The sequence below is a fragment of the Carassius auratus genome, unplaced genomic scaffold (genome assembly GCF_003368295.1).
Source record: "Carassius auratus strain Wakin unplaced genomic scaffold, ASM336829v1 scaf_tig00214327, whole genome shotgun sequence".
Taxonomy (NCBI): Eukaryota; Metazoa; Chordata; class Actinopteri; order Cypriniformes; family Cyprinidae; genus Carassius; species Carassius auratus.
The window spans coordinates 659,334-676,453 of NW_020527617.1; the positions used below are offsets into that span (position 1 = coordinate 659,334).

General features: G+C 38.4%; 1 protein-coding gene across 4 annotated transcripts in view; it reads right to left on the minus strand.

The window, feature by feature from the left end:
• Positions 1 to 1,865: 1,865 nt before the first annotated feature.
• LOC113091830 (protein spire homolog 1-like) overlaps positions 1,866 to 17,120 on the minus strand; it is a 38,100-nt gene continuing 22,845 nt past the window's right edge. The window contains exons 4-18 of one of the 4 annotated variants that reach the window (XM_026257475.1): positions 16,975 to 17,100; positions 15,031 to 15,102; positions 14,743 to 14,907; positions 14,463 to 14,549; positions 14,191 to 14,320; positions 7,926 to 7,973; positions 7,316 to 7,485; positions 7,117 to 7,210; positions 6,878 to 7,020; positions 6,029 to 6,046; positions 5,219 to 5,356; positions 4,976 to 5,046; positions 4,859 to 4,886; positions 4,341 to 4,495; positions 1,866 to 3,541 (exon numbers count right to left, since the gene is read on the minus strand). In XM_026257475.1, the coding sequence (XP_026113260.1) occupies positions 3,292 to 3,541; positions 4,341 to 4,495; positions 4,859 to 4,886; positions 4,976 to 5,046; positions 5,219 to 5,356; positions 6,029 to 6,046; positions 6,878 to 7,020; positions 7,117 to 7,210; positions 7,316 to 7,485; positions 7,926 to 7,973; positions 14,191 to 14,320; positions 14,463 to 14,549; positions 14,743 to 14,907; positions 15,031 to 15,102; positions 16,975 to 17,100 (1,695 nt within the window). In that variant the 3' untranslated portion in view covers positions 1,866 to 3,291. The remainder of the gene's footprint in view (positions 3,542 to 4,340; positions 4,496 to 4,858; positions 4,887 to 4,975; positions 5,047 to 5,218; positions 5,357 to 6,028; positions 6,047 to 6,877; positions 7,021 to 7,116; positions 7,211 to 7,315; positions 7,486 to 7,925; positions 7,974 to 14,190; positions 14,321 to 14,462; positions 14,550 to 14,742; positions 14,908 to 15,030; positions 15,103 to 16,974; positions 17,101 to 17,120) is intronic. The other 3 variants (XM_026257477.1, XM_026257476.1, XM_026257479.1) reach the window with 3 other exon arrangements.

Here is a 17,120-nt window from a genome sequence, read left to right on the forward strand (position 1 = left end):
AACCTGGAAGACCTCCGTTCATCTTCGGAACACAGTTTAAGATATTTTAGATTTATTCAGAGAGCTCTCAGTCCCTCCATTGAAGCTGTGTGTACGGTATACTGTCCATGTCCAGAAAGGTAAGAAAAACATCATCAAAGTAGTCCATGTGACATCAGAGGGTCAGTTAGAATTTTTTTAAGCATCGAAAATACATTTTGGTCCAAAAATAACAAAAATTACAACTTTATTCAGCATTGTCTTCTCCTCCGGGTCTGTTGTGAGCGCGTTCACGACACTGTAGTGGCGCTGATGATGTATGACACTGCTTACATGTTATCTTTGTTATTGTGACCCGGAAGACAAGACAATGCTGAATAAAGTCATAATTTTTTACCAAAATGTATTTTCGATGCTTCTACAAATTCTATCTGACCCTTGGATGTCACATGGACTACTTTGAAGATGTTTTTCTTACCTTTCTGGACATGGACAGTATACCGTACACACAGCTTCAATGGAGGGACTGAGAGCTCTCAGACTAAATCTAAAATATCTTAAACTGTGTTCTGAAGATGAACGGAGGTCTTCCAGGTTTGGAACGACATGAGGGTGAGTATGTGGTATTTTGCAAGATGTCTCAAGATGAAGGCCATACTTGTCTCGTGATCTTCTTACACACTGCTTTGAAATGGGTTTCCTCCTTTCATCGGGTCATCTTGCAAGTCTTTGGCTGTACATTGCAGGTTTTTCTCAGTTGCTATGATTAAACATTTTATGATACTATGCTTTTTCTTCAACACCCTCAAAAGTTTTCTGGTAAAACACACTTGAAGCTAAGAAATAAGGCTGAGAACTGTGTCTCTAGGAACTTTCAATGTCTGGGAAATCTTCATATACTGTAGTCTCAGCCTTTCTAAAGTAATTTACTATTTACTCACATTTCACTGCTGGTTATATATGCTCTATATAACTGTGTATGTGACAAATAAAAATTCTTGAATCTTGAATCTTCTTGAATCTTGAATATTTATTCTCTTTAGCCTTTGTGAGATCTCTGTTGACATTTTTGCTACTCAACTTCAACACATGCATGGGCTAACTGTATAACAGCTCCAGATAATTCTGTTTTTAATAGAGTTTCTAAATGCTTAATTGTGTTTTGAGACTGTTTTATTCCCCATCATGCAAATAAGTGCTTTAAAAACAGCAATGCTGAATAGGGGTTGAATAATTATGACATAGCAGTATTATTAAAAAATCTTTTAACTCAAAAATTTGACATTATATATTGACAATATCACTTTTAATATGCCAGTGAACTGTTATAGATGCAATTTTTTATTTTATCCTGGATCTTCAGCTTGTATTTGTAAAGTGCTGCAGTCTCTGAGGGGTTGAGTAATTTTGATTGCAACTGTACCTGCTGTTGAAAGTGATGTTTTTCTGCCCTCTAGTGGAGAATTGCAGTTCTGTCTCTTCCCCTGTAGTTTGCAGTAATCTGGTTTCAAGAAATCACTGCTATTTAGATGGAGCCAAATGTCAAAATCATAAAGGGGGTTCTGATGTTTAAACCCAAACATCCAAAGACCCGAGAAACCCTACAGCGGCCCTCGGGCTAGACGACATATTGAATTTAACGCGGATGAAGACGAGGTTATGAATGATAGACTATACAGTCTTTACCATCACACACACTGTAAAAGTCCTACGTAGATCACGTATTTTTCTTCCATATGGTTCCACTGAGGTAATTAATTGCGGTTTTAATACATCCTAATACTGTATCTTCATCATATGAGATAATGTAGGCACATGATTCTTCACTGGCATGTCAATGCAAGTCTGATGATGAATGTGTAATAAATATCAAATGCGATTTCAAATACGCAAATGCAATGCTTTATTTATTGACAATTTCATTCTTATTAAAAAAAATCATGCAAATCAATCATTCTTTAGAGGAAGGCATTACAGTCAGTTTAGCACAAAACAAAAGAACAAGTCAACAGGCCTGTATTCAATTGCAGTGCATGTCTACTCATAAGTGTATTTTTTAATGGAATTTTTAAAGGACAAAGAGAAACAATCCTTCCAAAAACTGTGACATGACTTCAGTACCTTAAAATAAAGTCTCCTGGCGTGTTTCATTGCACAAAACAGCTAATAATATATTATAACTTAATTTACAATGTTTTTAAGACCGCAAAATAAATGCATCTGAAAAATAAAAAAATATTTGTAGATGTTGAGTGAAGGTTAGAAATGAACAGGAAAAGAAAGCAACATTTTGCAATAAAATGATCATTATTAATATAAATCATAACTTTATCACAATATAACGTATTTTAATAGTAAGAGGATCAGATGAGATTCGGATATACAGCATGTACATAAACATATCCTACAAAAGTCACTTCCCACTTTGAGCCAGTAAATATTAATGACTATGTACATCAGGTCCAAAACACATATTGCTCAGATAATGGAGATTTGTTTGGCACAGCCGATCACTACAGCTTTCAGCATCCGCTCTTAAAAAACACTTCTTGACCCTCATTCTTTGACTAAAATTTAAAAAAAAAACACCGCCATCAGACAGGAAAAATATTTATAGTTATCTTTAAGTATTTTTGTAATTATCTAAATGCATTTGTTTGGACCATGTCACATTTACAGCAGCATTATCTTTGAACAAACAATAAGAAAACCATTTGGTAGGACTTGATCTTGAATTGGCTGATTAAATCTACAGTCTCTTGATCTTTCAGCAATCGACTAGTACTTCCTTAAAGGGGAAAATAAGTCCATTTGGATGCTTATTTACATCTAGAACAGGCTGATCATTCAGCAACTATTTACATACAATTGAGCTCCATTTTACTATACTGAAAAATGTACATTCAGGCCTTTAAGTGATCAAAGCAGCCTAGCGATTTCTTTTTCACACTATCATTTCATTAATTTCATTCAGTGTCAACTCAAGATTCATTTGAGAAAAGCTGGTCAAAGTAAGTAGAGTGTGAAACTACATTCCAAAGCTTTAATCACAGAAGAAAACTTTTCCTGAGAAGGCCGGCGCTTAAGGACTCGTGCTGGAAGAGGAACGGCTTTATTCCTTCACCTCTGGCACTTTTTAAAAGGAAAAGAAGAGGTACTGAAGGTACGTTACAAAGGTAACAAAAGAGGCCGTATTTTTCATATGTAACATAAGCTTATTAATCTCTGGCATGTTCGCGACAGGTGAGAACAGTATAAGTGAGAGAGCTTTATTAAGACGGAGCACACGTGACTGTTCCAAAACATAGGGTCCTAAACCTCTTTGATAGTCCGTTCTGAGGGTTTGTAGTTGGAAGAACTGGTGTTGGACGAGTAGACGGAGTGGGTCCTGCGGTGCAGCCGGGCACGTTTTGTGGACTGATTATGTCTGCTGTTGCTGATGATGTCGTTGATGAACTTCCTGCAGTCCACGCAGACCTCCATGGTGCTCCAGTCCTCTGTGAACTGCTCCGGCAGCTCCAGCTCGTCTTTGGACGATGAGCGCTCACCGTGCTTTGATGATCTGAGACGAATCAGGACGAGAAATAATCTTACTGGCAGCCCTAACAATGCTAGAGATCAAGAGTTCCAACGTTTTTTGTTTTGTCAGCTGAACCCTATAAGCGTAAAATATTTCCTAAGTACCCCGTGAGATTTTAAGTTAATATTTCAATAATTTAAAGACACAATTACATGTTTAAGGTTCTCTGATGCAAGTGAAGTAAAAACAAGTCATGCAAATAAAACTCTTTTTAGTGAGGGTTTTATTTGACTGTTTTTTTTATTTGTAATGTTTTTTATTAAGGGCTCCATGACTTGGCCAAAATATTATATTGTGATTATTTTGTCATATATCACATTTTGATATGATGAACACTTACTTTGTAGCTGAACTTTAAAGGGACCTCAATCATCTTTTTTAGTCTACATTCTATTTGTGTGTTTTAGGTAACCAATTCAATTTATTAATAATAATAATAATAATAGTTAAGTATTATTATTAGTTTTATCTCTAATTAAGGTTTTAAGGTCTAAGGTTATAAAAGTTAACTTAAACCATAATACAAAAAATTTGGTTGTTATACAATATGTTATTTCAGATAGTTTAAAAAAATGATGTGAATATGAAAATAAAATGAGCCTTAGCGAATGCTACATTCTCAAAACAGTTCCATTTGTTTAATTTAATGTTAATGTTCATGCTTCTTTTAAAGTTGCATTTAATTAAGTATTAGCTTTTTATCAATTCACAAACTCCCTACAACTCCCTTAAGAACCCTGGTACAAATGACACATACTCTCTGATCACTTGTGGAGCTCACCTGGACATGGTGCGCTGAAGGCTGTGGCGTTTGAGGCTGGATGTGGTGGAGGTCTTCTCTGGGGCGGCTGATGCTGCAGACTCCTTTTTGGGCAGAATGCTGGGGCCCAGAGAGGAGATGGGCAGGCTGGCATGAGGCTTGGAGGGCAACTTCATCTGAGATGAGAGGATGTGCGGTCATGAGCAAAATGAAAAATGCACACCATTGTTAAAAAGTTTGGGGGCAGTCAGATTTGTTTTAAAAAAAAATTATACTTTTATTAAGCAAAGCATTCAAAAAAAGTCACAATGTTTAAATGTTGCAGTAATAATAATAGGAAATGTTTCTTGAGAGTCAAATCAGTAAATCAGAATGATTTCTGAAGGATCATGTGACACTGAAGACTGGAGCAATGATGCTGAAAATTCAGCTTTGCCATCACACGAGTACATTGCATTTTAAAACACATTAAAAGACTAAACATTTTTGTTTAAATCAATGCAGCCTTGGTGAGCATAAGGTAAAGATGCTACATTTACCTTCTTACAGCACTGTGAACAAACAGGCCTGTGAGAAGAAAAGAAGAAGAAGAAAAAATATGATTCCACTGTGCATCACTACTTCATTTTAAGCCTGAAATGAAAATCTCCACCCACCTCTTACAGAACTGGCAGGTGTAGGACCAAGTGAAGAGCGAGAACTTCTTCGTCCGACATGAGAAGCAAAGCTGAGAGGAGGAGACACACAATGAAACACCTAGCATGATCAAAACCTAGTGAGCAGTCTACTTAGTATTTATAGGCACCCTGTGCTTCAAACAAGAAGACAAATTCAAAAGATAAGCTTGTGTTGTGACATCTAGAGTGGGCAGTGATTGTAAAAGAGAACAGTGCATTTACCTTTCCTTTCTTTAGCGCATTATAGACGTCTTTATATTGCTGGAACTTTTCCAGCTCTGCTTTGACAAGAACCTGTCTGATATGCATCACCTCCTCTACGGTCAATGTCAGGCACTCGACGGGGTAGCAGAACTCCTCCTGAAACCAACATATCACTTTCACAAACATCCTGAAGCACAAACTGCATATTTAAACATGCCATGCGAGAATGAGGGATGGAAAAATCATAATCGAGACGCAGCACTGGCAATGGAAACAGAGCTGAACATTTATAATTCATTAATGTGGAATGTTAAACTCCGTTTATCTTGTTATGTAAGCTTCGCCTCTATAGGTCAAGCCTTGCATGCAAAATTTGCATATAAAGATGAGTGGAAATCTAAATGCTCTGTGCTAAAACAATGCATAATTTTTATAATCATATTATACAATTATATTTGACCTGCTATCTCTGCATTATCCCATTCTTGACCCCTCTTATCAAAAATCTTACTTCTCTAAATCTAGCATCGTCTGAATGATGCACTAACTTGTGCATCATTCAAAAGGAGAAAGTTTGTTGAGCGAAGTTGTTTTTCCATTCGATCATAAAATCATCTTGAGGACGGGTAACTGAAGTGATTTAAGTGTGGGGAATTTCCTTCAGCAGCTTTCCCTACCGGCCATGCAACATTGTGCAACATGCACACATGAAGCAGACTCCCTGCAGGAAGACTAACGAAGCCAGTGCTGACTAAATAGTGATGAAATTACTCCTCCGACATAACGTACATCCGTGGGCATGAGAATGTGGAATATGGTGTGCTTTACCTTGTTGTCCGAAGACAGCTTCAGTGTAAGGCATGAAGGGAAAGCAGAGTGGTTACAGCTCTCTATCTATACTGCAATAAAACTACAGTATCACTCACTATCTAGAAGCGTTTAACAATCATTTTCCTGTAAGTGCTCTGTGATTATCAATTTTACAATCGTTCAAAGACCTCACAGGTTTTGCAATCAGTAATGATCAGTTACTTTCCTTTTAGGCAGGACCAAAAACATTAAAAAACATTAAAAAAAAACAGCATTTATCTGAAATAGTAATGTTTTACATTTAACATTATGTCCTTGCTGTCATTTTGATCAATTTAAGGCATTCTTACTGAATAAAATGTCTTTAAAAAAAATCTTACTGACTTAAAACTTTTGCACGGTAGCGTAGCCCTTGAAACTTGTGCGAGGATGGGACAGAATCGGAGTCATTGTTTTCTGAAAATCTTTTATTTCTGGCACGTATATCGTCAACGTTGCAACTTTTAATGTGTGAATGAGAATGACATGAAAACCAGGGCAGTCCGTGCCCCCTTAGAAAACATCCAGCCCCCCTGTGCTGCTGTATGGCAAAGATTAGCCTTTAATTGGGCTTCTGAATTGAAAATGAAAGCACAAGTTCTCCTTTATTTCTCTTTCTCCTCACTCGAGACCTGCAATGCTAGAGCACTAGACAGAATCCTGAGAATCTAATTATACTTTCACAAGACCCGGGACAGTTAAGTGTGACCACAGCCTGCAGCCAACTGACTGCTCGACACTAAATTACTCATTTACTGTCCTGGGAACAAGGAAAAACAACTTTGTATGCAGAAGCATGGAGCTAAAGGAAGGGTTTGTAGCAGCTACCAGAGATTTGGAGTTTTGGCGAGACGGAGGCAGGAAAGGCCGAACGCTGGTGGGAGCTTCTTTCTCTATGGAGTGCCTCCTCTGTGGAGCGAAGCGTTTGTCAGGTTGAGGGGTGGAAGAAATGGGCAGGAACTGTGGGGGAGCTGGGGAAAAGACACAAATTGAGATGAGGAATCAGTGACAGGTTTTTTGTTTGGACTGTGAATAAAAAGTTCTGGATATTTCATGGCTGTTCTTACTCTTTTTGCCCATGACGGACTCTGGAGACGTGTCCTCAACCAGCGATGTGGACACACTGGAGCTGCTGCCAGACTTCATAGTGTTTTGTTCCTCCTAAAGTAGGAAAAAGAGACGGTTCACAATCATACTTCACCTGAAAGTCTCGTCTAACATTTTGATGGGGTTTTTGCCAATACAAAAGATATCGAACCCACTCACATCAGAGTCGGAGCTGTCGAGCTCGGCCAGCGTGGGCGCTTTGAGCAGCCTCTTTCTCTGGGACAGCGACTGACCTCCAGCTACACCGTTTACAGGGCTCCGAGCGAGAGACGTGCCATTGGCCAGGGACAGTGTGCTGACGGCCAACTTTCGGGGTCCATCAGGGATGTCTGTGTGTAGGATGGACATTATGAACATTATCAGACGCCAATCAAGACAGCAAAGGCTTTTTAACATTAGGCTTACACCGCACTGAACTACAAATAGTTTTACAAGCTTGCAGATCTTGATTACTGACTGTTTGCATTGTCAGTTTGGAACTGATGAAATTGGATCTCTTTGTTCAAAACAGTTAATAAAAGTGAAGACAGAAACTCACTTGTTTTTAAGTGACTACATAGCAAATGCCACTTAGTTCACTATTAGGGAAAATCAGTGCATTTAGACACAATCCATTTCTTAGTCTAATCCTCATTCAGAACTGAATTCTGTTCACACACACGCAGTTTGTGTCTGATTCATACACGGGCTCTCAGAACCCAGGCATTTCTTCTCACACTGGGCTCAGAGGCGTGAGAGAGTGATGTGAAAGTCATCAGGAATACTTTACCTGAGCTTCGGAACAAGTCCTGTGGGGTGCTCATACTTTTGCCTGCGCCTAGAAAGGAACATATTCTTCAATATGATCCCAAAAGTACAAAACAGGCCTTTCTATATGTGACATTCAGACAGTAAGCCATATAATATACAAGTTTAAACTACACTTAGGTTAACCAGTCAGCAGCTCTGTGACATCAGCACACAGAAGCACAAGCGCGGTGTAGCCACAACAGAAGCAGCAGCCATACTGGACAGAGGACTTGTGGGATATGGAGGAGATGGAGATATGAACAGTGTGGTATAGCAGCAGGGGGTATAATAGACGAAAGTCCAGTGCAAGCAGCCATATTGGAGGTTAGCAGCAACTATTTTACATTAAAAACCGCAAATCTTTGCGTATGGCTTATTTAATAAAATGCAATTGAAAGGGAAGGAAATACAGTCTGCTTAAATGGGCTTTATTCATTAAACACTGACTGATTAAATCTGCATTGCTTCTCATCTGAATAAAGGCTGAGCTTGCTATCTGTTATGTCAACAGAAATGACCAACTCTCATTAGAGACGAATTGCTTTAAGCTGTTGCAATTTGCTGTCAGTGTGAACAACCCTAAAACAAATGGTTTCAAATCTTGGTTGTTGCTTTCTAGGGCGATTCTCCTTGTTCATATTTATACATTCATAGTGGGTGAAAAAAGACTCAATAAATTCAATAAATTAAAGGGTAAACATGTATGTGTAAACTGACACATTCACTTCATTGCAACAATTTATTGTGCGATCGATAGCTAGATTGATAGAGATTGACAGCCAGGTAAAAAATAATATAACTAATTAAACAGCCTATATATGTCTATGTATACCAAATTAAATATGGTATATACTACGGTCAAAGTCTATTCATAGATATTATAGACTTATTATCTTATCATAAAGAATTACAATAAGAATCAGGTCACGAGATATTAAGAAGTCCATAATCCATGTTACTCTCTACTATTCACAGACCATATGATTATCCAAGTCAATCTTGACAACCATCACCAACTGTATTATTGATGGATAAAGAGAATCTATAATTTAATGGATTTGACTGAAAGCCACTGCTTACTGAAAAGCTTATAAAAACCTTAATTTAATATCTTGATATGTCCTTTAGTCATTTATTATCATTATTTTTTTCCATATTTTATTTAGCATTCATTTGTTCTTATTTCGGTTTTAGTAATTTTTATATTTATACCTAAATTTCAATATATTATTTTGCTTATTTTTTTAGCTCAAAATGTAATATTTTATTTATTTTTATTCTGTGATTTTTCCTTTTCTTTCTTAGTTCTTTTAAAATGTATATTAATTAATTATATTAAAAAACACTAAAACAATTTTAAGAATTTAAGTTAGCAGAAACGTAAGAAAAATCTGATTCTGTGTCCATCATATTCTACACCAACGGTTCTCAATTCCAGTCCAGGGATTCCACTGCTCTGCACATTTTCCATGTCTCTCTTATCTGACGCCCTCTGTTCAGTTCATGGATCTCCATCCTAACGAGCTGATGATCTGAATCAGGTGCATTAAATAAGGAAGACATACAAAATGTTCAGAGCAATGGTATCCCAGAACTGGAATTGAGAACCACTGTACTAGACGATTTACTCTAAATCGGTCATTACTGAAAGTCCGAAATCTCTACTGTTGACTCATCCAGACTTTAAATCTGGGCAAATTTTGTGTACCATGTTACAACCTTAACTAAACAAGTAATTGTTTCAAACAATTCAATCCACAGACTTCCAATCTTGATAATATAAGAGGGAATATAAGAGGCACTGCCTTGTCCCCATCCTGCTATGAGCACTATCAGGTTCAATGCCACAACCCCACCAGCAGAGGAGCGTGACGTGAGGGTAGGAGCGACTACAGGGTTCTGGCACAAACACAGAAGCCACAGGGTCAGTGAGCTGACAGGGGTGAAGCCACAGTGAGTGAAGTCTTTACCTGACGAGTCAAAACTGACAGACATGCTAAGAGGACGCATGACTGTGAGAAAGAGGCAGAGGTTATGAATGAAGAGAGAGGGAGGAGAAGATAAATAAAGCCATGGGTTAAAACAAGGCATTCAATGTAAATGCATTTAATGTCAACAACTAAGCAGCCAAACAACAAGTCATTTCCTTTTAGGATCAAGAAAGAATAAATGTTGTTTTTGTAATTTCTAAGTCAAGCCAACAGAACTGTATTACAAAACTGAGGACTGATGAAGCTTTCTGACAACATATAATGTATATCACATTCACAACGAATGGAATACAATCAACTTTTTTTTACTACTTTAGGATCAAGAATGAAAAAAATTAAGATTTATTTTCACAGCTTTGTATCAAGCACTGCTTTAATAGACCCAGTAAAAATCTTGTAAAACACGAAATTTTCTCAAAGAAAATCCAACTATTCACGTAACATATACAATACATATTTCTGATAAGCTCCTTTAAGTTTTAAAGGTTTATAAACTGTTAGTCTCACGTAGCCAGACCTTAAGACTGGCAGCAGAAGGTCTGGGAACCTGGGCCGCTTTAAAATGGCCAAGGAATGCTCACGAGGCAATATGACTGACAGGTAAAACAACCAATCACATTTCGTTTTGTGCCGCCTCATGTTTAGTAGCGTGGAAATGTCGGCACAATAACAGTGTGTAAAACTCTTGGATGTATTTTAAGTCTATGCCACAAACTATACATATCTCATATTTGAAAATTCAGTGTTTAGTTGATCCTGATAAGCGCTCATTGTCACAGTTGTAAACAAGACAGCTGTTTTCTTTCATGAGGGGGTTTGGAATCACATCACAGCATCATTGTTTCCAAGCAGAACGTTTCCTGGGAAATCCTGTAAATTCAACCAATCCAATGACGACTTCAAAGAGTTTCCAATGTTGTGTGCTAAATAGATATGCATCAGATGTTCGGCTAACGGCTCGTGGGCATGACGTCTGAGGCTGAGACCAACTGACTGTACACACTGAACTCTGTATCTTTAGGCAACTGGAGAAAACAACAGACTCTTTTCACCACACGACCTGAGAATACATACATGCAAACCTTAAGCTTCATTAAGTCGGCTGTAACCGACTCAAATCTGGGACTTTTATCCAACATGGATTATTCTTATATCACAATCGCCAGATTTGTGCTTGTGTAACTATATAATCATCAACACATACACCCGAGAGGTCTTTATGTGCATGTGCACCTTCAACTTAAAACCTCACAATCTTTATCTATTGATTCCTTCAGCAAAATACCACCATGAGACCAAGGGTCCTATTTTAACAATCTAAACGCAAAGTGTAAAGCACACAGTGCAGGTGTCCAAATCCACTTTTGACTGAAAAACGGTTGGCGCGCCCGGGCGCACGGTCTAAATGGGTTGTCCCTATTCTCTTAATGAGTAATGGGTGTTTTTTGGGCGTAACATGCAATAAACCAATCAGAGTCTCATCTTCCATTCCGTTAAGAGCCAGTTGCGCTCGTGCCATGAAAGATTTGCTATTTACATGGCGGAATTTGGCAAGCGCAAAGACAGAACGCGTCTCCGAGATGAAGCGGAGCTGTTTGTGTGCGAGTAAATATATATATATATATATATATATATATATATATATATATATATATATATATATATATATATATACAGTATTGTTCAAAATAATAGCAGTACAATGTGACTAACCAGAATAATCAAGGTTTTTCGTATATTTTTTTATTGCTACGTGGCAAACAAGTTACCAGTAGGTTCAGTAGATTCTCAGAAAACAAATGAGACCCAGCATTCATGATATGCACGCTCTTAAGGCTGTGCAATTGGGCAATTAGTTGAATTAGTTGAAAGGGGTGTGTTCAAAAAAATAACAGTGTGGCATTCAATCACTGAGGTCATCAATTTTGTGAAGAAACAGGTGTGAATCAGGTGGCCCCTATTTAAGGATGAAGCCAACACTTGTTGAAAATGCATTTGAAAGCTGAGGAAAATGGGTCGTTCAAGACATTGTTCAGAAGAACAGCGTACTTTGATTAAAAAGTTGATTAGAGAGGGGAAAACCTATAAAGAGGTGCAAAAAATGATAGGCTGTTCAGCTAAAATGATCTCCAATGCCTTAAAATGGAGAGCAAAACCAGAGAGACGTGGAAGAAAACGGAAGACAACCATCAAAATGGATAGAAGAATAACCAGAATGGCAAAGGCTCAGCCAATGATCACCTCCAGGATGATCAAAGACAGTCTGGAGTTACCTGTAAGTACTGTGACAGTTAGAAGACGTCTGTGTGAAGCTAATCTATTTTCAAGAATCCCCCGCAAAGTCCCTCTGTTAAAAAAAAGGCATGTGCAGAAGACGTTACAATTTGCCAAAGAACACATCAACTGGCCTAAAGAGAAATGGAGGAACATTTTGTGGACTGATGAGAGTAAAATTGTTCTTTTTGGGTCCAAGGGCCACAGGCAGTTTGTGAGACGACCCCCAAACTCTGAATTCAAGCCACAGTACACAGTGAAGACAGTGAAGCATGGAGGTGCAAGCATCATGATATGGGCATGTTTCTCCTACTATGGTGTTGGGCCTATTTATCACATACCAGGGATCATGGATCAGTTTGCATATGTTAAAATACTTGAAGAGGTCATGTTGCCCTATGCTGAAGAGGACATGCCCTTGAAATGGTTGTTTCAACAAGACAATGACCCAAAACACACGTGTAAACGGGCAAAGTCTTGGTTCCAAACCAACAAAATTAATGTTATGGAGTGGCCAGCCCAATCTCCAGACCTTAATCCAATTGAGAACTTGTGGGGTGATATCAAAAATGCTGTTTCTGAAGCAAAACCAAGAAATGTGAATTAATTGTGGAATGTGGTTAAAGAATCATGGAGTGGAATAACAGCTGAGAGGTGCCACAAGTTGGTTGACTCCATGCCACACAGATGTCAAGCAGTTTTAAAAAACTGTGGTCGTACAACTAAATATTAGTTTAGTGATTCACAGGATTCCTAAATCCCAGAAAAAAAAAATGTTTGTACAAAATAGTTTTGAGTTTGTACAGTCAAAGGTAGACACTGCTATTTTTTTGAACACACCCCTTTCAACTAATTGCCCAATTGCACAGCCTTAAGAGCGTGCATATCATGAATGCTGGGTCTTGTTTGTTTTCTGACAATCTACTGAACCTACTGGTAACTTGTTTGCCACGTAGCAATAAAAAATATACTAAAAACCTTGATTATTCTGGTTAGTCACATTGTACTGCTATTATTTTGAACAATACTGTATATATATATCCTACAAAAAAAATCTTATGCATTGCAATCCTTTAATTTTTTATATTTGGCATGTGTGTGTTCTGCTGTGCGAGTCCCTGTGTTTGATAAACAGCGTGTAAGCTCTTTAAATAACAAAGAAAAAACAGACTTGCGCTAGACCAGGTTAAAGCTGGTCTATGGTGCAGTCTATTTTCAGCTCCTTAAAATAGCATTGCGCCAAAAATGTGCCTTAACACACCTCTTTTTTAGACCAGCATGCCCATGGGCACAAAAATTTGCGCAAATGCATTTGCTAATTAACCGACATGGCGCTGGATGGGAAAATGCAAACGGCACCAGACTGAAACTAGCAAACACACTTGCGCTGTGCCTTGCGTCGCATTGCGCCGGGTGTATGATAGGACCCCAAATCTCAGGGCAAATCCACTATTAAGAATATGTACCCTTTCTATAACCATGCAAATTAAAATGGTTGATATGCAATACAAGATTCAAATGCCATGTAACAAAATGGATCAATACGTTTTTAAAAACATACAGTATCAATCCAAGGTGAGAAATATATCCAGAGATTTACAGCTGTAAATAAAATGTGCGGCGCAGAGTTAGAGACACAGGGCTGTACTATAGACGGTGTTAGAGAACAAATGGTTGAGTGTAGCACAAGCACCCATGCATGAGAATGACACACTGTCACACATCTGTACTGCTGACATCTCTGCCACAATGACACATACTCACCTCCTTCCATATGACTGATATACTTGATATATAGGTTAACTAACTCAACATGAAGCTGGCTTTGAGTGTAAATGCAATGCTATTTAAAAGAAACAATGTATCCTGGATATGTAAAGAATGCATTTGGAAAATTTGACTGGTAGTGTATATACTGTATACTACCAAACCAAATAAGACTGTGTGATTATGAGAGCAAGCCTGTGAAAATGTACTCACCGAGTCGACTTCTGCGGATCATATCAGGTGAGACAGGCCTGAGCTTTCTCTCCGACCGGATCCCTTCCAGGATACGCTCATGAAGGCTGGGAGGTGTTGGAGGATGAGGCTTTAGCTTACGAGCAGAAACCTTAAAGCGCATGCAAACACGCGCACACAAAGATTAATAGGTTGGTGTTAATAGGTGACACTTGTGCTAATAGATTCATGTCATATACTTCAGTTCACACATGACCATAGGTGAGCGTATTTGTGTATGCTCTCATGCTCACAGGATTCAGTGGAGGTCTGGAGCGAATGAAGTCCAGAATGATCTCGTGTGCGCTCTTCTTTAACCTCGGAGGAATGTCACCACTGACCTACAGCAGAAAGAAGCATGCTTGATTTCAGATAGGCAAAGTAAACACTGTTGTGGTGAATGATCTCTGCAACAAACAGTAATAAAGGTGAATTGCAATGTGCGGCTGTAATGTTGGTACCAAGGAATCAAGGAAAAATGTATCTGAATAGATTGATGCAATTTGGGATTCATTTTTACATGTGCACACTCACCATGACTTTGCGAAGTTTGTAGCGCTTGGAGCGGATGTCGTCCATGAGCATCTCATAAGGCGTGAGCTGGAACTCGATGGGGAGAAGGTTATACTGACGCTCCTGGACCTTCTTCAGCTTCACACCGTGTCTCAGGTCCCTCATCACCTGCACCCAAAACCGTGCCTGTGGAAAATATACACAGCATGTGGTGTATGTCATATGACCATCCTGAACCAACACACACTCTTAGCAGTGCATAATCTAAAAGTATCCAGGGGAGCAATGAGCTTGTCTAATTGTCCTAACCCAGTCAGCGTTCTGCAGCTCATTCAGGTCTCTGGTGGGCTCTTCTGTTTCTTTTCCCATTTTCCGCAAAACCTGAAAAAAAAAAAAACTTTTCAGAAACTGTATTCAGCTTTTCTTTGGTGTTGGATATGGAGAATGACATAGACTGTCCTCAGTCTGGGGTCAGATAAGAAAAAGTCAATGTCACTTTAACCACTAAAGGTCTGGCTTGTTTGTAAATCGATTCCTTCTCATGTGACACACAGTCCCAGCTAGCTTGCCAATATTAAGCCGAGATCAATATGCAGCTAATGCAGTCTTTAACTACTTTTACTAGTCTGCACTACATCCACACCCACTGATCCACTAGCAAAAGTTCATTTCCACACACGGGTTGAAGTTGGGACAAAGGCATATATGACAGACAGATTTTGCAGTAATGGTTTTCCCCTTCACGGGCTAACTGACATCTTATTAGTTTTGAGTTGTTTGACATTCATGACAAAATAAATTAGATTTACCATTACAGGACATTGTGTACACAAATTTTTTTCAGCATTGCCTTAGAATTATGTAAACCAGGTTTATGGTCAGAACAATGAATTATTATTTGGCTGCCACCTGGATTGCTTATTAAATTTCTTTGGTGAGTTTACAGTCTCCCTCAGAAGAACTCAGTGAAGTAAAGGCATGTGTCCCCTCTGGGGTTTACCCTGCCCTGATGAAAATTTAGCAGGAATGAACAGAAACTCACATAGCTAATATTATCTGAGCAGAGAGTCTGATTTCTTAAAGCAAATATAACTGTGCAGCATCCCAAAAACACAAGCCAAAAAGGAACCTTTTGTTTATGCATAAGAAAGAAAATACAGGCACAGAGGGGAAAAAAAGTGTAGACTCTGAATCACCAGAGCGAGACTATTCTGTCATTCTGGCCAAGATCAAAAGAACCACTCGACTGATTCTGCTTTCCACTCGCTCTCTACACTCCCTTCCTCTAAAGCAGGGGTGATTCTGGAAAAGTACTATGGTGTATGGAATATAACACACCTGCCGGGAATATTCAACTGAGCAGCTGATTTGTGCTGCATCCCAATTGTCATACTTCTATTCTTCACAAGTAATATGCACTTTGCTAATGTTATTTCACACTTTTGATGACGCTTGTATACTAAAATGTTGATTTGTTGTTATTTTGAATGTGCAGGTGTGTGCACAAAATTCTGGTACAGGACTGAATTGTTCAGGATTCGACATGTGACCTCCACCCAGTGGCACTCGGTGCTGCTGGATTTGGTCTCCTTTATGAGAGGAGGAGGAGCTGCACTATAGAAAGCAGGTTAATTCAAACTAATGCCTCAGAGAAAGAACACATTCAGTGGGATAAGGCTTATATTACATGGTGTTCACAACATGCCACTTGATTACATGTTACAGTTTAAACAGCCACACTCTGTACTAAACTAGGCCAACAAGGCCAATCATAGAGCATTCCCCCTTAAAAACAGCTTTTTATAAACCTTGTCAAGTTTAGGCTTACATAGCTCAAGACAATAAGAGCGTTCTCATATTTCCTACGAATTCTGAACAGGGGCAGTTTTTTTAGAATGCACACTGTAATACATATACAGAATATACATAATACATCAAAAACAAATAGTACAATAAAAAAACATTTTGACAAAATCTCACAGATTTGTAAAAAAGAAATAAAAAAATTATAAATTATAAAAAAACAGTTTGGTAAGGAAACCAATCAGTATGCTTCTAATGCTTTCAGTGAATAATAAATATAATGATAATAAAACATATATTTTGCATTTATACATATAAATATATATATATATACATACATGTGTGTGTGTGTGTGTGTTTGTGTGTTTCTAATTTTAAAAAATACAGTTTCATGGTTGGAACAAACACTATTGGCACATGAACAGATGCGAGTCACATGAGGGTCATTACCTCTTTGGCACTCTTGATCTTCTCCAGGAAGGTGCGTAGCTCCTTGGTCTCTGCGTACAGGGCTCGACACACGGCCTGGTAGTGGTTGGGCGCATCTGAAGGGCTGGGGAGGTGAGACGTGCACAGCTGGAGAGGAGAGAACAGTG